Below are 21073 nucleotides of genomic sequence, written 5' to 3'. Positions count from 1 at the left end.
CCTGCACAGGAAGATGATGGACTCGGGACAGATCGACTTCTACCAGCATGACAAAGTTTGCACCAACACGTGCCGAAGCACCAAGTTTGATCTCCTGATCAGCAGCGCCAGAGCACCGATGCCGGGGCAGCAGAGCGTGGTGCAGACCCCCACCTCAGCTGATGGTAGGGTCTATAACAAAGGCATGGCATGGGCTAATGCTAATGACTCCAGGCATGCTGAGCTCAGGAGCAGTCTGTTCCACATCACCTGGAGGTCAGCAAATTGGGTACAATGGCTGAAGGCTTAATTTGACTGATATTCCAGCTACAAATTCTCAGCTAATCACATGCTTTGCAACAGGAAATTATCTCTTTGCAGAGGTCAAGGGAGAAGAATACCACATCGTTCATCTGGGAGGGTTACTTTTCTATAAGGCTGCGGGGGGGTGGGATGGCAGACCTGTCTGTGAGCTAACGAAAATCTCCTGGAAAGCTCTGTGACCACATGAGAAAACATTGCAGTGGCTGGATATTGCCTTAGGTGTCCAAAATTTGATCCAAAAACTTAAGATCGAGTTGGATACATTTCATGTGTATAAACAAGCATGGACCCATTAGCAGGCTGTGTCATTTCCTAAGAGAGAAGGGCATGGCTGAGGTGCAGAGCACTCTGTTGGTACTGCAGAAGGAGAAAGGTGGCTGGGCTGAGGCCTGTTCCCCATCTCTCTGTTCTGATCCCTTTCTCCTTTAATACTAAAGCTCCAGTTTGTTTTTTTGGAAGGCATGTGGTTTTCCCTCCAGAAGCCCCAGAGCCTTTCACAATCCTACTTCCAATGAGAAACAGCATGACTTGCTTGTAGCTGATTTGTTTGAAAGGGGCCAGGCAGAACCAGCCTGGCCATGAAAGTGAAAAAGAGCCTGAGATGGGCAGGGGGGTGGAAAGCCAAGCAGGGATTCCGGGCTGGTGCTGCAGAGAGGGCTGACGTTGCCTGTCTGGCAGGGAGCATCACCCAGATTGCACTGTCGGAGGAAAGCATGGAGGAGGGGATCGAGTGGAACTCTGCTTTGACAGCTGCTGTCACCATGGCCACTGAGGAGGGCATGAAAAAGGACACGGATGAGATCTCAGGTAAGCTCTGGCTGCTCCTTGGGTGTTTTTTCTCACTCTGCTCACGTTTTGAAGGTGAAAATCCTGGAAATAAGGAGAGCTGAGGTGGTGTTGAGCTGTCCCACTGCCCCTTGGCCATCCCAGAATATCCCAGGGTCCCTGCCAAGCAGAGCTCCCTACCACTTGCAGGCAGTGTGGAACTTCAGCCTCGACCTCGGGGTTGATCCCTCACATCAGTTGCAACGCGTTACAGTGAGCACTGTGGGGTTTTTGTTCATTTAGAGGGTGTAAATGCCTGCCAGCCTGGAGCTGGACTGAAACCATCAGCGAGCAGAGTCTTGTTAGTACCCTGTCAGCCCTCTTGGCTGTGTTTCTCTGGCTGCAGCGCTTTGCTTTCCCTCTCAGGAGCAGTACAGAAGCTGAGGAGGAATTTCCTCAAAGATTTTAAGCTCTGCCTCTTGGGAAGATGAATAGAAGTAATGGAATGTTGCCTTGGAGGTCGTGGGGCTGTTTGAAAACTTGTTAGTGAACTGCTTCCTGCATCTGTCCACCCCAAATGGCCAAATTAGAAGTCATTTTGCAAAGTTATCCTTGCCAAAAAAGCTTACTGCGCGTGGCATAGGTTTAAGGTGATCCTGTGGGGAAATGCCAAATGCTTGTGCATCTGACTTCTGCCTTCTCTCTGTGCCAGAGGACACGCTGATGTTCTGGAAGGGAATAGCTGATGTGGGGTTGATGGAAGAGGTCGTGTGCAACATCCAGAAGGAGATAGAAGAAGTGCTGAGAGGCGTCCAGCAGAGGCTGGGGCAGTCTCCCTTCCAGATGACAGGTAGGTGATGAGCCAGAGCCTCCATCATGGGGAAGGATGCTCGAAAGGGAGCTGCAGGCAAACAAGTGAGAAGAGTCCAGCCATTGCATTTAGAGGCATTGAGTCGGGATGGTGAGTTCCCTCCTGCTGAGCCTGAGTGTGGTCTCAGCCTGCCCAACTGTGAGGTGCATTCATTTACCTCACTGCGAGGCAGAAGGACTCAACGTGCTGCCCTGCTCCTGCAGCACACCGACTGGCAGCTTGAGGAGTCCATTGGATGACTGTCCTCAGCTCCAGGTGCTCGTTAAAGCCTGCCTCGATGTGCTGCTTGGTCTGGAGTTACTCAAACACTTTTCTCCATGGCTGAGAGTTTAAACAGATCTTGCCATCTCACTTCTCATTCTGTCCTCACCTGTGCCAAAAAAGCTTGTTTTGGGGCTGAACCAGATGAGGGAACCGATCCAGGTCAAAAATAGCTTCCCTCCCCTTTTGAGGCTTATTTCTGACTTGGATCCATTCCCTAATCCAGTTCAGCTCGTGGCCCTGTGAGCACTGGGCTGACAGCACAGCTTGTTGATGCTCAAAGAGAACACCCATGCAACCTCAAACTTCATTTTACCTGGGATGCTTTTTTCTTCTCCTGTAGCTTTGGGCTGGTGGATCTTTGTGTCTGGTAGGTGGCAGCTTTTGGAAGCTGTGAGTGATTGAAGTCAGTGGATTATAATAGAAATTTAGCACAGCTTTTGGTGGAGCTGGTACATTAATGACACTGTCAACTGCATGGGGTGATGGTTTGTAGGTGGAGATCTGGTTTGTATCTGTGCGATTGCAAATTATGCTTTCATTTTGCAGCAATTTTGAGCTGCTTGGGTGACACATCTCTGTTTCATTTTCATTATCATGTGAATGAATTTATTTAGCCCTTGGATGTCTGAAGGATGAAGGAGATGGGTCTGCCCTTGTCAGCCAGCACGTGTGGAAGAACAGAAATGGTTTTATAAAAAGCAGCAGAAAAAATTGGGTTTGGAACCTTTGGAGTTCCTGCCTGAGGCCCTTGCCCCCCTGTGGGACTAGGCACTCCTTCTCCTGCACTTCCCTTGCAGATGCTGCAGTTTTGAACAACGTTGCTCACACGTTTGGCCTGATGGACACAGTCAAGAAGGTTCTGGACAACAGGAAAAACCAGACAGAGCAAGGAGAAGAGCAGTTTCTTTACACACTTGCAGGTAGAGTCACTGCCCTGGCTTCTCATCCTCTTGCCACCCTTGGGAACCAATGTGACCTTTCCTTAACATAACACCTAACAAACTGCATTTGGGTTCTTCAATCCATGTAGCCCTCAAAAAAATGTACCCGAAACCCCTCTCCATCCTAGGGCTTGAGTGGAATTTCTTGTATCCCTTCCTAGGAGAGAGCAGGTGCTCGGGGCATTCAGCAGCCCAAAGTAGGGGCTGTGCCCTTTGCTGCAGCATGATCTGCTTCAGCTGGCATTAGCAGATAGGTGCTGCTGTGAGCTGTGCTGCAGTCATCTGAGCTGCTGGCAGTGCAGTGCTGCACCCAAGCTAATAAAACTCTTTGTCTGCGTGGTGCTGAGCTGTCTGCTTGTCTCGGCGTGGAGCTATCCGGTGTCTCGCATGGCTTCCCCTGAGCTGAAGCCAATAACCTGACCTGGATTCCCCAGAGCTGCTTGGTGGATGTGTCTCCCTCCTGTCTGTGTCCTGTAGAACCTGTTCTTATCTGGGGTGTTCTAGTCCCCTACTGCCCTGGATAAATGAGATTAGTGTGCTGCTTTTGGCTTCCAGTGTTGACACAGATGAGAGTTGAGGAGGATGGCTGAGCTGAGCCAGGCAGCTCTGCTCCTTGTCCCAGGTGCAGGGCTTGGCTTCTGGGGTACCCAGCCGTGCTCAGTCAGCAGTTCCTGCTGCCTGGAGGGGATGTCCGTTCCTTGTGGGTGGGTTTCCCCTGGGGGCAGAAGTGCCTGTCCTTTTGGCAGTGGGATCAGCTGAGCGGTGTGCAGCAGTGCCTGCTCCTCCTTGGGGTGGGCTGGCCATCGTAGAGCCCCTGGGAGCACTCAGAGCCTGCTGCTCCCAGCCCCACGCACCGCTTAGCCTTTCTCTTTGCAGACCTGGAACGGCAGCTGGAAGAGCAGAAGAAACTCGCCAAGGACCAGAAGGCCAAGTCCCAAACCATCCAGAACGTGGTGCTGATGCCCGTCAGCGCTCCCAAACCCCCCAAACGACCCCGCCTGCAGCGTCCGGCCTCTGCCACCGTCCTCAGCCCCTCGACCCCCATCCAGCAGCCTCAGTTCACGGTCATCTCCCCCATCGCCATCGCCCCCGTCGGCCAGCAGTTCTCGGTGGGCAACATCCCGGTGGCGACCATCAGCCAAGGTTCCAGCCCGGTGACTGTCCACACTTTGCCTTCTGGCTCTCAGCTCTTCCGTTATGCCACCGTGGTGTCTTCCTCCAAGACCAACTCCTCCGACACCGTCACCCTCCACCCATCCTCCAGCCTGGCGCTGCTGAGCTCTGCTGCCATGCAGGATGGAGGTGCCCTGGCCAACGTGGCAGCCGTGGTCAACCCCGTGGAACTGGTGGCCATGGAATCCGGCCTCACCTCCACCATCCAGGCCGTGGAGGGCACCTCGGATGATGGGCAGACCATCATTGAGATCGACCCGGCGCCCGACCCCGAGGCGGATGCAGACGAATCAGAGGGCAAAGCTGTGATCCTGGAGACGGAGCTGAGGACTGAGGAGAAAGTGGTGGGAGACGTGGAGGACCACCAGCACCACGTGCACAACGTGGAGATCGTGGTTTTGGAGGACTAGTGGGAAAGGAGAGCATCAGCTCGGGAAGGAGTTGGGAATCTGTTCTATTTTGGGCTTTTTTTTTTTGTTGTTGTTGTTCAGCATACTTTCCAGCCGCCCCATTTGTTTCCATGGATATTTTCATTGTACTGTATATATTATATATATATATATATATAATTTTTTTTTTTAAACTAAAAGGCTGGAGAAACTCGTGAGAGCTGGAAAAGGCTCCACCTCCATGGAGCACTGAACAATGCTGCCTGTTTGTAGGGTGGAGGAGAAGAGACTGGATCTCTGCTGAAAACCCCACCGGGAGGGATGGGATGGGGCTCAGTGGTGCTTCTGCCCCAGGGCTGCTGCAGCCCGGATGGTTTCATGTCAGAGAGACACCCGGTGGCTGAGTGCTGGTGGCACTGTGGGAAGGGATGGCACAGGTACCTCATTTGTATTATTATTTTTGCCCAGGGAAGGGAATTCTTTTGGACTCCTCACTATCACCTCAGCTGGGATTTTTTTAATTATTATTATTATAATTATTATTATTATTATTTTCGTTCGGAGGAGGAAGAAGACAGGAATCCTGGCTTTGCTGACCGTGTTTTCCCCTCCACACACGTTGTTTTTATATCTCTAGCTTTTGTATTTGGTTGCTCTCCCTTCCCGTGCCCACATTTACCAGCTGCGAAGCCCCGGACCCCCCCTGGGGCCGCACTCCTCCCCCCCCCCCCTCCCCTCAGCACTTCTCCCCTCTCCCCACCTGGCTGAGCTCGGTGCTGCAGGCACTGCTTGGAGGACTTGCGATCACTTCACTTGCTTCAAGGCAAAAAAAAAAAAAGAACAACTCAAGCTTGAAACCACAGCCTCCCCACGGTGGGGGGGTGTGCAAAGCATGTCGTGCTGTTGCTTTCCAGGAGCGCCGGCCTCCGGATCGGATCGGGGGCGATCCCGTTTACACGGCGTGCTGGGGCTGCTCCGTGCTTGTTGCTACTCGTTTGGTGGTTTTCTTTTTGTATTCTTTTGGGTTTTTGGTTTTTTTTTTTTTTTCCTTCTTCCTATAATCTCTCTGCAGGATTAGGAGCGGTGCGTCGCCGGGACTGCACCTCCGTGCTCCCTCCTTCCTCCTCTTCCCAGCAGAAGGCAAAAGGGAGAGCTGGAGGGGGTTGGGGTGGGGGGGAGCTGCTGGGCTGGAAATGTGAATGAAGCAAAACAACAGCGAAGGAAACACACCTGGGGAGGGCGGGGGGGGGGAGGGGGGAGGAAGATGTGTTTGGCTATTTTTTTGCATTAAAAGGAAAAACAGAACTGGGCTCAGGTGGTTTGTTTGTAGGCAGGTGCAGGGCTTGAACTACTCTTAACAGAGCTGCAGGTGCAGCACGGAGCAGATCCTCGGGTGGGGGGGGTGGGAGGGGGTGATTGGGTTCCTCTATGGGGCTTCGGGGTCCCCATCTGGCAGGAGGGGTGCAGGGTCTGTGTGTGCTGCGGGTGCAATCCCATCACTGGGGGTGCATGCTGCACTGAGTTTGCAGGGGCTCTGCATGCAGCCTTCTGCCCCCTTACCCCGCACCAAGGCCCCACCGTGGCCCCCCATCACTGCCTTCCACCCCCCCCCTGCCCTGAACCTCGGGTTGCTGCAGGAGCAGGGCTGAGGGCATTGGGTGGGGGGCGAGCCCTGCACGTTCTGGAGCAGGGATGGGACAAGCCGAGCTCGGGGAACTTAAATCATAGGGTGATGAATCGCTGGACGTGGGAGGGGTGTCTGCCGCAGGGTTTGGGATTTGCTGCTTCGGGACCGGCAAAGTGCATCCCTTCGTGGTGCGCGTGGCCCTTTATGAGCGCCCCGCGCCGCGCGGCCCGCGCTCCCCCGCCCATCCACGAGGGGGCGCTGTGCCGGTCCTCCTCCCGCCCGGCATGCGCCGCGCCCGCCCCCCCCCCGCCATTGTGCCTGGGAGCGCGGCGCGCGCGCGGTGCCGCGTGACGCCCGGGGAGCGCGTGTGGGCGCGAGGCGGCGGGCCTGGGCCATAGACGCGGGCCGGAAGGAGAGGAGAGGGGAGCGGGCTAGAGCGTCGCCCCAACCAGGCAGCCGCCGCGGGCGAGTCGGAGTCCGCCAAGCAGCCGCGCCGCGCCCGCTCCCGGACAAAGCCGTCACCGCCGCCCGCCGCCCCGCCCCGCCCCACCCCGGCAGCAGCCGCTCCGCCGCGGAGCCATGTCGGCCAGCAGCCTCCTGGAGCAGGTAGGGGCCCCGCCGCCGCCCCCCGGCCTCCCCTTGGCGGCTCCGGGCCTGGCCCGCTAGGCGAGGCCGCGGCCGGGGCCTAGCGGCGGGGCGCGGGCCGGGCCGGGCCTCCCTTCCCCTCCCCGGGGCCTTCCCGCGGGCTGCGGCCGCCCCTCCCCTCACTCACCGCTCTCCCTTCTCTTTCCATGCCGCTGCCGCCGCCGCCGCCTCCGCAGAGACCCAAAGGCCAAGGCAACAAAGGTGAGACGGGGCCGGGGCGGTGCGGATGGGCGCGGGGGGAGCCGTGCCGGGAGGGCCCCGTGTTGCGGCGGGGCTGCGTTTGGGAAAACGCCGAGAGAACAACGTTAAAAAACACCGTAAAAGTACTCACGGGGAGAGTTTGCGCGCGGAGGAGCGCTTTCCCCGCCGTGTGGTGGCACACCGCGTTCCCGGGGCCGTCCCGGAGGAGGAGGAGGAGGCGGTCGTGTTCCGGCTTGTTGAGTGCTTCCTAACGCCGCGCATCTCTTCCTCAGTGCAAAACGGGTCCGTGCATCAGAAGGATGGGCTGAACGACGACGACTTCGAGCCCTACTTGAGCCCTCAGGCCCGGCCGGTGAGTGAGCTGAGCTGAGCTGCGGGAGCTCTGTCCCTGCCGATGGCACTCTGCTGCTTGCCGGCCTTCCCCTCATCGCCTCCTGTTTGTGTCCCTGTGCTTCTCCCAGCAAAAACTGAGCTTGTGGGTGAGGGCTGGAGCTGTTGGCAACTTTTTGTGTCTTCCTTTTTGGGACTTCCTACGGTTGAGGTTCAGCCCCCTATCAGCTGTCTTGAAATTATTACTTCTGGTCTCTCACTTGTACTGCTTTGGCTTTGTTCCTTTGCTTGTATGTGGCTCCTTGTAGAGCAGATGCACTGTGCAGCGTTGTGAATTTGCTTCGCGAGATGCAGCCGTGCTTTGGAGGCGTTTGGAAGATGCTATCAGTGCTCTTCTGTCTCTGCCAAGGAAACTGAAAATGCATGTCATGGGGTTTTCTCCATTTCTCACCCCCCCCAAAAAGCCCCAGAACACTCCTGTAAGGGCTGATGGGGCTTTCTTAGAACTTCAGTTAGAAGTTGAGCTGGAGAGTTTGTGAGCAGCTCCTGAAAGTCAGGCTTCCAGATACTTTTCCTCTTCAGTTGTTGTTTGAGATTAGCTCCATTGTTAAGTGCTCTGTCTCATGAGCAGTAGGAGAGTGACACATAACAGATGGAGTTCAGCTGATTAGATGCTACAAGTAAAGCATTACAGATAAACATCTGTAGTAAGGCTGAAGCAGTTCATTCTCTTGGCTTCTTTTCCCTTTGCTGTTGTGACTGGTAAAAAAAAAAGCTGTTTTGTTTCTCCCTTTCTGTATTTTTTTAATCACTTTTACTAGGCAGTGTATCGTCTCAGATACTCCTGAGTCACGTTTTGTTGGAACACAAGAGCAGGTTTCTGTCTCAGTTAAATACTCAACAGGTATTTCCCTCGGTTGTGCTCCATATTCTGTAAGGACCTGTTAGCTGTTGCACAATCTTGGGCATTCCACCTGTCTGTTAAGTAACTCTGCTGTATTTAGCTCCCTAAAAAAAGTTACAAGCCTGAGTTTGAGTTGCACAGGGAGAGAGATATGATTAGCCTTGAACAAAGTGAGCTGCTTCCTTTGCCCCATCGTATTTTACTCCGTTTTGTGCATTTGGTACACATCTCAATGTTTAGTTTCTTCTTGTGCATGCATGTCACAAACTGGTGAAGGCCTTTTTAAAAAGGAGGAGGTGACCCGAGTGCACCTGAGGAGGGGAGGAGAGCTGTGGGAGTGCAGCAGCAGTGAGGTAAAACCTCTGTGTTAACGTTGGATGAGACTTGAGGGTGACTTTGCCTCCTTTATTCTCACTGCACTGCGTTGCCTGTCGCTCTCATCCGTCCTGTGATGCCTCAGTGAGCAGAAAGCAAAAAGCTGGGGTTCAGTTTGGCTCATGGAGCTGCTGAGCCAACAAGCCGGGCTGTGACAGAGCAGTGTCACACATGCACCTTTCTGGCAATGGGAAAGGGAGCTAAGGCTCTGAATTAAATATAGCCAACTGTTGCAGTGTAATGCAAGTGCTTTCGGAGCTGCTATCTGAGCTGTCCGCACACGCATGAGGTGACCACCTTGCAAAGTTTCCTGGCTCTTTGCTGGAGAGCTGCTATTTCAGGTGTGACTCTTACTAGCTTGTCAGCCTGGTAGAATCACGTTGCTCCTTGTTCTTAAAGCTCAGGTACACAGTGATTCCTCAGCTCCAGGAATCAGCAAGCTTAAACCCTCCTAGTCTGAGGTGCAGATGCAGAGGAATAGTGAATTTGAGGAATTAACTGCACAAGAAGTCTGAATGTAAGAGAATTAAAAAGGTTTATTTGCATACCAATCAGTGTCTTTATGCGAGTGCAGTGTGGTAGGGTGAGGTGTGCTTGATAGCAAAGCACAGCTGCAGAAGTTGAGAGCTAAAACTGTACCCTGGGTTAAGAGTTAATTGTTTTGTTGGTGTGCTTTTGTGCCATCTTCTCTGGGAACACAAAGGCTGCAGTAACTCTGAACTTAATGCATCCACGCCGTGTAGCAGTGCAGAAAGTTTTCCAGTGTTTCATGCAATGAACCAAACTGTCATCATAATTCCTGCTGACTTTTTGGAAGGGCTGAGGCTATCCCAGCCCCAAACCTGTTGCTTTCGTTTAACTCAGTGGAAGGTGGAGAGGCAAAACTGCTATTTCTGGAGGGGGCCAGAGCCATCTTGAGAGCCTCCATAGACTTCAGCATGGTGTGAAGTCCTCTGGGAGCTGCGCTTGGCACATGAAAACATGATTCAACAAAAAATGGAGCAGAGCCTGCTGCGAGCCAGGCTCTTAAATGGGAACCCAAGCCGACTTTTCATCTCATCTGCATTGGGTTGGCATGTAAGCTGCTGTGTAGCACAAGGCTGTCTGCACACCGGTTCACATTACTGGATGATAATGTCCATTAGTGTGGCTTGAACAGCTCCCTGGGGGGACGTTGGTTTGAATACCGAATGACAGATGTTTTTCATGTAAGTGAACCTTAGTCATGTCTGAGAGTTTCCTAATTGTAAAATTAAACATTTGTTTTCGTAACCTGAAGGCTATTTGGATGTTAAAAGGGAGACCAAAGCACGGAACAGCTTTCTTCTGCTCCAAAGCCTGCTTTGCTGTGCTGCAGAGGTCCCTGTGCTACAAAAGGCTCCCAGTGCAGCACTGCTGACTGCTCCCTGTTTCCAGGTACATTTGAGTGTGTGCTCGCAGTGCTGGAGCAGCTGGTGTTCTGAGAATGAGGCATTAAATCCTGCTTTGTTTGCAAGTTCTTGGGTATTTGGAGCTCTCAAATTGTAGGTTGTCAGGATAAAGCTGTTTTCGTGGGTAGGAAGCGTAAGGAAGGGGCTTGTGCTAGGAGCAGTGAGGGATGTTTGTGATTTTGGCAGTGCAGTACCACTGGACCTTTGCCCTCCATGTTGCCCTTCTCCACCTCCTTCCTCCAAACCTTTCATCAAACACACAGCAAAATAAGCTCTGAGACGTGCGTTACCCAGGTGAGAAAAGCCTTCCTTTATAGAGAGAGGAAAAGCAGAAGATGATATCCATATGTGAGGTAAGGTGCTGTTCCCAGAGCTGAGCAGGAGCTCCTGGGCAGCCCGGCGTGCAGACTGTATCGTGCATTGGGACACTGCGCTCTGATCTTAGCGTGAGGAGCATGCTGAGCCTTTGTGCTTAATGCTGGGGGCAACAAAGCCATTGTGGGAGCACCCCTAGCAGCAGAGGTGCTTGGGGCCAGGCCTGTCTGTGGGCTCAGCCCCAGGGTGGGAGGGTTAGGGCATGGGAAGCCAGAGGTGGCCTTTAGTCCTGGTCCCTGCCCACTTGTTCTCCTCATCCTAACTGTTCAGTGCTTGTTTTTCTTTTGCAGAACAATGCATACACTGCAATGTCCGATTCCTACTTACCAAACTACTACAGTCCCTCCATCGGATTCTCCTACTCTCTGGGTGAGGCTGCCTGGTCCACGGGGGGTGATCCCCCCATGCCCTACCTAACCTCTTACGGACAGCTGAGCAATGGGGAGCCTCACTTCCTCCCAGACGCCATGTTCGGGCAGCCGGGTGCCCTTGGCAGCACTCCATTCCTCGGGCAGCACGGCTTTAACTTCTTTCCAAGTGGGATTGACTTTTCAGCTTGGGGGAATAACAGTTCTCAGGGACAATCCACTCAAAGCTCTGGCTACAGCAGCAATTACGCCTACGCCCCCAGTTCTCTGGGGGGGGCCATGATCGACGGACAGTCTGCTTTTGCCAGCGAGACTCTCAACAAGGCTCCGGGGATGAACACCATAGACCAAGGGATGGCAGCCCTGAAGCTGGGCAGCACGGACGTGGCCAGCAACGTCCCCAAGGTTGTCGGTTCGGCCGTCGGGAGCGGATCCATTACCAGCAACATCGTGGCATCTAACAGCTTGCCTCCGGCCACGATCGCTCCCCCAAAGCCGACGTCCTGGGCTGACATTGCTAGCAAGCCAGCTAAGCAGCAGCCCAAGCTGAAGACCAAGAACGGCATCGCGGGTTCGAGTCTTCCCCCGCCTCCAATCAAACACAACATGGATATAGGAACTTGGGATAACAAAGGGCCGGTGGCGAAAGCCCCCTCGCAGACCTTAGTGCAGAACATGGCCCAGCAGCCCCCCCAGGCCTCCCCCCAGCCCGTGGCTCAGCAGATGAACAGCAGCCCGCCCGTGGCCCAGGCTCCCGGCGGGCAGCAGTCCCAACCGCTGCCCCCACCGCCACCACAGCCCACCCCGCTGCCCGTCCCGCAGCCGGCGGCTCAGCCCACGCGTTGGGTCGCGCCCCGCAACCGCGGCAGCGGCTTCGGCCAGAACGGCACGGAGGGCGGCGGGGTGGGAGCGGCGCAGCCCAGCGCTGGGACGGCTCCTTCGGAACCCCACCCGGTGCTGGAGAAGTTGAGGTCCATCAACAACTACAACCCCAAGGATTTTGACTGGAACCCAAAGCACGGCCGGGTTTTCATCATTAAGAGTTACTCTGAGGACGATATCCACCGTTCCATTAAATACAACATCTGGTGCAGTACAGAGCACGGCAACAAGAGACTGGATGCCGCCTACCGCTCCATGAATGGGAAGGGCCCCGTTTACTTACTGTTCAGTGTCAACGGTAGCGGTCACTTCTGCGGAGTAGCAGAAATGAAATCTGCTGTGGACTACAACACGTGTGCAGGTGTGTGGTCCCAGGACAAGTGGAAGGGACGTTTTGATGTCAGGTGGATTTTTGTGAAGGACGTTCCCAACAGCCAGCTGCGGCACATCCGCCTAGAGAACAACGAGAATAAACCAGTGACCAACTCCAGGGACACTCAGGAGGTGCCTCTGGAAAAGGCTAAGCAGGTGTTGAAAATCATTGCCACCTACAAGCACACCACCTCCATCTTCGATGACTTCTCACACTATGAGAAACGCCAGGAGGAGGAGGAAACTGTTAAAAAGGTAACACGTGTGTGTGTGGTGGTCCAATGGCCCAAAGGCATGGGCTGGTGGGTGGGTTTGGGGTTGACTGCGTGCTGCTGTAGGGAACCTGCTACCCAAACAGGAGCCCCTTTTGGGGTGCAGGTGGGTGCTGCCAGAGCTGGCTGCTGCCCTGGCAGACAGAGCTCGTACCAGCTTGCACTCAGCGGCCCTTGGGTTGCTGTAAATCCCAGACTTCTCAGTGTGCTGTATTCAGTTCTACACCGTGGTCAGCTCCTGGTTCAGTGTGACTTAAAGTAAGAGATCGGTGGGGGCTCTGGGCAACGGCTGAGAAACGGAGCTGGGCTCTGACAAGCTGTCTGATCCACCCCCTACCTCGAGCAGGATCAGCGTGACAGATGTTTCCCACTGCTTGTAAAACCTTCAGGCACAGCAGTTCCTGTCCCTCCCCAGGCAATCTAGCCCTGTGCTTAATTATCCTTCCTGTTAGAAGGCTTTGTCTAATGCCCAACCTCAATCTCCCTTGCAGCAATTTAAGTCCGTGACTGCTTGTGCTCCCCTCTGGATGCAGAGCAGGTCATTCTGTTCCTCCTGGCAGCGAGCTGCTCGTGGCTGTGCCCTGAGCTGGGCTGCTTCGCATCAGAGCCCACTGTCCCCCTTTGTTCACTGGAGGGCTGAAAATCCTGCCCGAACTCAGTGACCATTCAAACCACCTGCACCTGACCCCCTCTGCTGTATTTTGGTCAAAACAGTAATTAGAAATTAGCATTAGCACAGCTTTCTGGGAGCTGGCCAAGTTTCCTGATGGTCTCCTTAGTTTCAGCAATGGGGAATTTTCCACGCAGCAGTTGAGGAGCGGAGTCAGGAGCTGCAACTGCTCACCTCAACAGCTCAGTTTTTAATTTTTATAATGTAGTTTGCAGGAACGTTGCGTGCACAAACACTGCCACCAAAGGCAGTCGTGTGCTGCAGCTGATGCTCGAGCATTTATGGTGTGTGAAGGAAATCTGTAGGGGAGGAATACATTGCAAGGTGTGCAAAGGAAATGTTCTCCTTCTGTTTTAAATGTAAACTTGATCTCTATGTGACCTCACGTTGTCTCACGTGCTCTCCAGCCTGTCCCAGAGTGGTGATTTCTCCTTTATCAGCTGAGGTTCTGTATGCCATCAGAAATACGCTCTGTGTGGGATGCTGTAGGAAGTGGGGCTTGTGGTGTGCTGTGTGTCTGACAGCGTGGGGGGTGGAAAGGGGCAGATCCCAGAGAGGGGAGAAGCACTGCAGGATGGAGGGAGAGGGGGATGAATACAATGAAAATGGTAAATGGAAATGGGAGAGAAGAAGGGAGAGTGACAGAACGAGAGAGACGTGGGGGAAGGAATGAGGCAGATGGGTGGGCTTGCTGGTGAGCAAGGGGCCTGAAAATGGGTAAGACATGAAAACAAGCAACGCAGCAGTTCTCTTCCAATGCAGAACACCTTTACTCATCTTTCCAGTTGTATTTTGAAGGCTCTTCCCCAGCGGTGTGCTGAGGGCCAGCAGCAGGCACAGTGTGCCCATACATCCTTTCCGTGCGGCGTTGGAGTGTGACACCGCAGTGCAGAAGTTCTGAGTAGGAAAACATTTATTCTCTCAAAGGAAACTTAGTCATACGTCTCTGGAATTCACAGGCAAGGAGGGATTCTTGTAGATAGACAAAGCAAACGCCAGCTTTGCTGTTGACTCAGTGTTGCATGCGGAGGGCCCCTGCCCTGTCACATCCGTCGGGGAGGAAATGAGTTGGGCTTTCTTTCTGCTGCAGTTTGACCTCTTTGGTGGCTCTCTGACGTGGCCTTGAGGATGGCTGGAGTCTGTCTCTGCTGTTTGGTGGCTTCATTGCGAAGCAGCCAGGTGCATGCTGCAGTCTTGGGATGGTGGTGATGCATTTGTGTCCTGCATTCCTGTCCCTTGAAGCTGAAACGTCTCAGGGTTTGGCTTGTTTGGAACTTCCCACAAGCTGCAGTTGTTTCGCTTGGCTCCCAGCTTGCCTAAAGCTTTGTCTGCTTTGCAGTTTGGTTCCTGCTTGCTGCCCAAGCAGATGGACGAGTTCTTGTGAAAGTCTGGGAACTCCTGAATGTTCTTTTGTACTTCTCACTGTGAGAGTCACTTCTTTAGAATGCCCAGAAACAGTTCCAAGAAATCATAGGAAAAATATCTTGCTTAGCGTTGGTGCTGTTCCCTCCGGCCAGCAGAGGGAGGTTAAATGGTTCAGTGCTGAAAGCACTGCCGTCCTGCTGTTGTCTCCTCTGCCTGTGCCCACAGAGGCTGAGCTCCAGTTCTTCCCAGTGCTTTGCTCTACTAAATGCAGTTTTCTAAGAGGTTTGGGGTGTTTTTGCCCAAACTGATGAAGCTGATCGCTGGTTTGATGCCAGCTGAAGGAACTTGGGACTGCTGGAAGCTGCTGTGGGTAGAGCATGGCTCTGGTGCCTTCCCTGGGAGGGCTGCTTTATCCTTGTGAAGCAAACAGCCCTTGGTAAACCCATGTGTTTCTAGGAACATTGCAGTGACCTCAGTGTAAGGGTCCTGGATAGTGATGGGACGTGCTGCTTGCATGTGCAGGGCAGCAGCTTGCCTCTTCTGGAAGCATCCTCTGTAAGCTCTGGAGGATGTTGATCTCATTCTTTGTCTCATTGCCTCCCTAAGAGGGAGCTGGGAAGGATGGTGCATGGGTGCAGTCCTGTCCTGTCCCATCCCAGGGCTGCAGCTCAGTAGGAGCCACGTGGGTCAGTCTCCTCACTGAGGTCAGACCCTCTCAAAGCAGAGATGGAAGGAGTGTTGCTGCCCCTCGTAGGAGATGGGATGTGAGGACAAGCAAAGTGGTGTTGTGTGAGCCTGCTGGAAACTGTCCACAGCCCCTGTAAAGAGGGAGTGCTTTCTGATGTGTTTTGCAGAGCTCTTTTTTCTTCTTCATTTGTTCTGTAGCCCAGACTGGCACTGCTGTCGCCCTCTGTTAGCTGTGAGTGCTGTGTCAGCCAGGACATTTGGTTTTACCATATCCACAGTGTTTCCAAGCAGTGGGTAACACACCTTGTTTCTCCCACTTCAGTTCCAGACCTCCTAAATCTGTCTGTCTGTGCCTGTTTGTCACAGCTCAGTAACGAAGGACACACAAACCATGCTGCTTATTCTAGCAGTTCATTACTGCCTTCAGCCTCAGGTTGTCCTCCCTTTGGCCTCAGGATTGCAGCTCCGAGTTGCAGGATGCCCTGAGCTGCTCTTTCCTACCAAAGCATTGATTGCATTCGCTGTGAACAGACCAATGAACGTCTTTAACAAATAAAACAAGACTTTGTTCCTTCTTCAGCTGACTTGAATTTTATGTGTGGTTGGCGAATTCCCTAGGAACCACATGGAGGTTTTGGTATGCAAGGAGGGAGTGAGGAAGATGTCATCGCTGGTGGCTTTTATTGTAAGTGTTTTGAGTAAGCTGCTGACACTGAGGTTAATAGCTACTGACACGGGGGCTGTGTTTTGGGTTATTTTATTAACAGAGGCTTCTCCATGTGGAGTAACTTGCCTTTGAAGCAGAGCATTGATCAGCCATGCCGTTTAGTGGTCCTGGGCTTTCTGCCTGCTGCAGGACGTTGCCTAAAGCTGACCAGGATGCTGAGGAACTGTAGAGGTGCACTGATACGTGGGCCTGGTGCACGTGCAGGGTGTGAGGAGCAGCTTTGAGCAGGGTGCTGCCGCAACCGTAACGCTGCAGTGGCCTTTGTCTGCAAGATGCTGCTTTCTCCTGTCCTGCAAGGCGTTCTGTGGCAGCTGTTCCTTTAGGAAGCACCTTGTTCTGCACTGTGCCATCCTTCCAGCTGTGGTTGCTGGAGTCCTCTGCTCAGTGTGGGGCTTTTAAGTGAGGTTGTGATCAGCTTAAATAAATACCAGCTTAAACTTAAGGTGAAATTTAACTGAAGCTTTGTCCCAAGGCTCAGGGGAAGGGTCTGCAGCACTTGCTTTGCGTGTGTGAGGAAGGCAGCATCTTCATGCTAGTTTTGTAGGCCTGCTGGGTGTGTGCAAACTGCTCCTTGCTCTCCTTTTCCCCAGGCAGTAAGCTCTGTGTGCAGCAAAATGAAGTGGTAGGAGCAGATCTCTGTAAGGAGAGCATGAGCACACGTTTGTCCATCTGTGGAAGCAGTCCTTCCCTGGGACAACTTGTGTCTCAGGAGCTTCGTGACCCAGAGGATGTATCCTCATCCAGGAAGAGGTGGTGAGCAGTAGGTTTTGATGCACTCTATCTGCTTTGCTTCTTCCCATGTGTATCACTTCATTTCTCTAACCCAAGCAGGCCAAACTCATTGCTTTTTCTTGCAGGTTCCTCCATTTCTTCACGCTTGGCTGCTATTTTTATTAGCCTGGATGGCCTAGGACCATCAGTAAACTTTCCTGGTTTCCTTGTGACCACATCAAACCGAAATTCCAGTGAAGCCCCTCAAGTCCCCATCTGTGCACGAGGTTATGCAGTCCTCAGCATTGCACTTGCGTGGTGTGACAGAGCATAGAGGTGTTAATGCATTTATTCTGCCTTGAAATGTGCAAGTGGGCTTCTGCCTTTTCCAAATTGCCAAGGGACAAAGCGTTCTGCAGGAGGATGATCACCTTTCTGGGAATTGGGTGCTCTGCTTGTGCAATGCAAAGTGGTGGTTAAGCAAGAAGAGGCTCATCCTTTGCCATTGGTATTGCAGGCAAGAGGGAGGATGAAGCTTTCTGGTTGCGACCAGAGCAATATGTCTGATTTTATCCTCTTTCATAGGTGAGGCAGGCTAGGGTGGAACGTTTCTCTGTAGCTCTGATGGCTTTCTCATGCTGGCAGGAGGGAAACCTTGTGTTTGGTTTGTAAATCAGGGCTGGAGGCTGTTTGTGGAGCATAACAAAAGTGATGCACAGTCTGTTGGCTGTGCCTCAGGCTGAGCCTGTTGGGAAGGGAAGGCTCTGCAGGGCAGCTCTGAGGCAATGGGTGGCTGTGATGTATGTCCAGGGCAGGTCTGAAGCCCATCTTGGGGGCAGGCATGTGGAAATCCTGTGCTGTGTTGCTCTGCTGTGTTAGGATTGCATCCGTTGTGCAGCAGGACTGGGGAAGCAGAGCTGTGGGCTGGGTATGCTGTTGGGCAAGGTGTTGGTGCCAGCATTGGATGGCTGAGCTCAGCCCTTGAGGGAGCAATGCTGGGATCATGCAGACCTTGTGCAGTGATAGCAGGCCTGTTGTGCTGGGGAGCAGACTGGTCCCAGTGAAGCTGGGAGCCACGTGCTGAATTCTGCCCTCTGTTGCACTTCTGTTGCCTCATCTGCACTGCACTCCACCATAGGAGCGCTGCAGTCAGATGCTGTTTGTTGAGGCTGGGAGCACACAGACGTTCACCTGTTGTCATCCTGAGCTGCAGAGCCTGTTGCTGCTGCTGGAGCTGGATAATGTGATCTGCCATCAGCCTTCCCCACTCACTATTAGCAGAACAGGGCCATGACACCACCGCAGCCCCCAGGGGCAGGGGGACATGCTGGGTGCAGAGCAGGGCCAGCACAGAGTGCTCCTAACTGCTCCTGCTTCCCTGCAGAGCTCAGTGCCTCCAAGCCCTGTGCTGTTGTTGCTGTCTCACTGGGTGCCTTCTGTGCTGTCCCCCTGCACTGTAGAGCTGCAGCCCCATGCCCCTGTTGTCCTTCCATCCGGGGCTTGGCCTCAGTGACCCACGTGGGTCCCTTCCAGCTGGGGAGGTGTGATGTGCAGCTGCCCCCTCTGCCCACACTCAGCCATCTCCTGGGCAGCTGCTGCCCACTCAGAGCAGCACACCATGTCACTGTCCTCACCCACGCTGACCTTTCCCTTTGCTGTAGTTGGGTTTTTTTCCTTTTTCTTCCTCACTTCGCCCTGTGCTGTTTGGTGCTTCTCTCCCATTCCTCCCTTCCAGAGTGGTGATGCCCTCCTGAGCACAGCTGCCATCCTTCTGGCACTTAACCTGGAGTCCCTGAGAGGAAGGGGATGCAAGCAGGCGTCTGCATCCCACATACCTGAAAGGAATGGGGTCACCCCCACCCAACCCACAGAACAGAGACGAGCAGCACCCGTGGGTGAACGCACCTCATGCTTCCCTTCCCCACGTGGGACACAACTGATGCCTTCTCTCTTTCTCCCCCACAGGAACGCCAGGGCCGTGTCAAATAGAAGGGCCATCCCTCCCCCAGAGACTGCAGCAGAGATTGCATCACGCCCATCTTTCAGAGTAAAGGAAAGAAAGAGCAAAAAAAAACCACAAAAGTACCCCAGAGAGAATTAGGACTTGGTTGGGTTTTTTTCTTTTTGGTTTCTTTTTCTTAATTTCAGCGGCTTCAAAAGGAAAACAAAACAAAACAAAAGGACTGTCAAACTCGAGGAGTGAAAAAAGAGAAAAGCATTGGAATTTCACAAGACATAGGACTTTAAAAAAAAAAAAAGGAAAAAAAATACAGAAAAAAATGTCCCTTCTAGGTTATAGAGCATAGCTAAAGACCGTTCCCTTTCCTTTTGGCTTTGGTTGTGATTTCGGAGCATACGCTTTGGTTTTTGTCTTCTTACTACGTTGATTTTTTTGGGTTTTTTTTTTTTTTTTTTTGGATCTTAAGGCCCATAAGTGGCATTTATGCCTTTATTTCCCCCCTCCCCCCCCCCCCCCCCCCCCCCCATGTGATTTTTAACCCCGGCCCTACGCCTCCTCCCCTGGTTTTGACATTTGCACGTGGCACACCGAGCTGTAACACCCACCGTGCAAAGTGGAGGAACTTTCTGTTATCCCCCCCCTCTCCCACCTGGAAGAGGAGGAGCCCCCCGAGCACGTGGGGGGGTTGGGGCCCTGAGCACGAGCAGACGTTGCCCACGAGGTTCTGTTACAGTGCTCCGTTTTCCTTCTCCCCTTTTGTTACTCAGAAGCACTGGGAGCCCAAAGGGATGCTCTGCTCTGTGCGTTGCGTGGCTCGCAGGTGAGGTTTGGGTGAATTGGGTTGGAAAGGTGAGAATGGCCATTAAAAGCAAACCAACCGACCGACCGACCTCCCGTTTTGTTTACAGGGAAAAAAAGAAGAAGAAAAAAAAGAATTCTTTTTTTTTTTTTGGACAAAAAATATTGTAAAATGTGTAGTGAACATGTTCCTTCAGTTCTTGTTAAGCCAATGAGGAATGGGCGTTGCCTTTCTTTTCACCATTAATCACTTCTCAGTAATAAACGTGAGATCCTGTTGAGCATCACTGTGGTTTGCTGCTCCCTTCTCGCCTCCCTGTGCCCCTCCTGCAGGAATGCAGCCCTGAGTGCAGCGTTCAGAGCCCCCACTGGGGTGAGGTGCAGCTCCCATGGGTGCCGTCCATCCCTATTTTGGGGGTTGGGTGGAGGAAAGCTGTGCTCGGTTCCACTGTGATCGCAGCATCCGTGCATGGTTTGTCTTTGGAGAGAAGCAAAGAGGAGTGCTCAGCATCACTGCCCTGCTTCCGAACCTCAGCCCTCAGTGCAGGGTCTGCTTGGGGCTGAGGGGGGGTGGGATTGTCGTGTAAGGGCTCCTGTGCACTGCTGTGTGCATGGCTGTGCAATGCTCTGCAGGGTTGTGCATGGCTGTGCATTGCAACGCAGGGTTGTGCATGGCCGTGCATGCTTGTGCATGGCTGTGTGTTGCAATGCAGGGTTGTACATGGCTGTGCATTGCAACGCAGGGTTGTGTGTTGCTATGCATGGCTTTGCGTGGCTGTGCATTGCAATGCAGGGTTGTGTGTTACTGTGCATGGTTGTGCATGGCTGTGTGTTGCAATGCAGGGTTGTGTGCTGCTGTGCATGGCTGTGTGTTGCAGGGTTGTGTGCTGCTGTGGGTGGCTTTGCATGGCTGTGCATTGCAATGCAGGGTTGTGTGTTGCTGTGCATGGTTGTGCATTGCTGTGTGTTGCAGTGCACGGTTGGGCGTTGCTGTGCATGGTTGTGCACTGCTCTATGGGGTTGTGCATTGCTGTACAGGGCTGTGTACCACTCCACTGCTCTATGGGGTTGTGTATGTTTGTGCATGATTGTGTACCACTCTGCACTGCTCTGTGGGATTGTGCATTGCCATGCATTGCTGTGCAGGGTTGTGAATTGTTGTGCATTGCTGTGCAGGGTTGCGCGTTGCTGCCCACTGCTGTGTGTACTCGTGCATGACTCTGCACTGCCCTGTTGTGCATCACTCTGCACTGCTCCGTGTGATTGTGCATTGCTGTGTGGGGCTGTGCATTGCCTTGCACTGCTGTGCAAGGTCGTGCATCACTGTGCAGGGTTGTGCATGGCTGTGCTCTGCTCTGTGCTGCCGTATGGGACTGCGCATGGCTTTGTACCACTGTGTATGGTTGTGCACTGCTGTGCAATGCTCCGTGAGCCCCTCCCACCTGCTTTGGGGCTGCAGAGCCTCGTGCTGATTTTTGGGTTCCCCTCTGCCTCCCCTTACCATGGGGTGCCATAGGGCTGCTCCTCCTGGCTGTGTTTTTAGCATCTCCCAGCAGCCCCCAGCCCAGGCTGCCCCAAACTTTGGCATTCACTGCGTGCCTTAATCGTGTGACATTAAATCAAGGTCTGCAGCGAACACAAAATGCTGGGGCTGATGGCTGGAGGAGC

At 53.4% G+C, this 21073-nt stretch overlaps 4 protein-coding genes across 9 annotated transcripts in view; 3 read left to right on the top strand and 1 right to left on the bottom strand.

The window, feature by feature from the left end:
* The window catches only part of GMEB1 (glucocorticoid modulatory element binding protein 1), a 9845-nt gene extending 4945 nt beyond the window's left edge, over positions 1-4900 (top strand). For 4 of the 5 annotated variants that reach the window (XM_040651989.2, XM_040651986.2, XM_040651988.2 and 1 more), the window contains 5 exons: positions 10-164; positions 982-1110; positions 1781-1918; positions 3001-3123; positions 4006-4900. In XM_040651989.2, the coding sequence (XP_040507923.1) occupies positions 10-164; positions 982-1110; positions 1781-1918; positions 3001-3123; positions 4006-4727 (1267 nt within the window). In that variant the 3' untranslated portion in view covers positions 4728-4900. The remainder of the gene's footprint in view (positions 1-9; positions 165-981; positions 1111-1780; positions 1919-3000; positions 3124-4005) is intronic. The other variant, XM_015297725.4, reaches the window with a different exon arrangement.
* LOC419584 (discoidin, CUB and LCCL domain-containing protein 1-like) overlaps positions 1-7660 on the bottom strand; it is a 19784-nt gene extending 12124 nt beyond the window's left edge. The window contains exon 1 of the mRNA XM_046903670.1: positions 7310-7660. Coding sequence (XP_046759626.1) covers positions 7310-7440 — 131 coding nt within the window. The 5' untranslated portion in view covers positions 7441-7660. The remainder of the gene's footprint in view (positions 1-7309) is intronic.
* On the top strand, positions 6645-19692 carry YTHDF2 (YTH domain family, member 2). Of its 2 annotated transcripts, XM_015297724.4 has the most exons (6): positions 6877-6939; positions 7155-7179; positions 7452-7531; positions 10068-10204; positions 10884-12470; positions 18613-19692. In XM_015297724.4, the coding sequence occupies exons 5-6, from the start codon at positions 10902-10904 to the stop codon at positions 18634-18636; spliced, it is 1593 nt and encodes a 530-aa protein (XP_015153210.2). In that variant the 5' UTR covers positions 6877-6939; positions 7155-7179; positions 7452-7531; positions 10068-10204; positions 10884-10901; the 3' UTR covers positions 18637-19692. The 2 variants fall into 2 exon arrangements, with proteins under 2 accessions (XP_015153209.2, XP_015153210.2); XM_015297723.4 differs by lacking the exon at positions 10068-10204 and having other exon boundaries at positions 6645-6939.
* Positions 19065-21073, top strand: LOC124417065 (keratin-associated protein 4-11-like). The gene has a single exon (XM_046903672.1). It carries the CDS (start codon positions 19875-19877, stop codon positions 20919-20921), a length of 1047 nt encoding a protein of 348 aa, XP_046759628.1. The 5' UTR covers positions 19065-19874; the 3' UTR covers positions 20922-21073.

This window comes from Gallus gallus, chromosome 23 (assembly GCF_016699485.2).
Source record: "Gallus gallus isolate bGalGal1 chromosome 23, bGalGal1.mat.broiler.GRCg7b, whole genome shotgun sequence".
In the NCBI taxonomy this organism is placed as follows: domain Eukaryota; kingdom Metazoa; phylum Chordata; class Aves; order Galliformes; family Phasianidae; genus Gallus; species Gallus gallus.
Note: the sequence above shows the minus strand (reverse complement) of the source record. Positions and strands in the feature narration are given on the sequence as shown.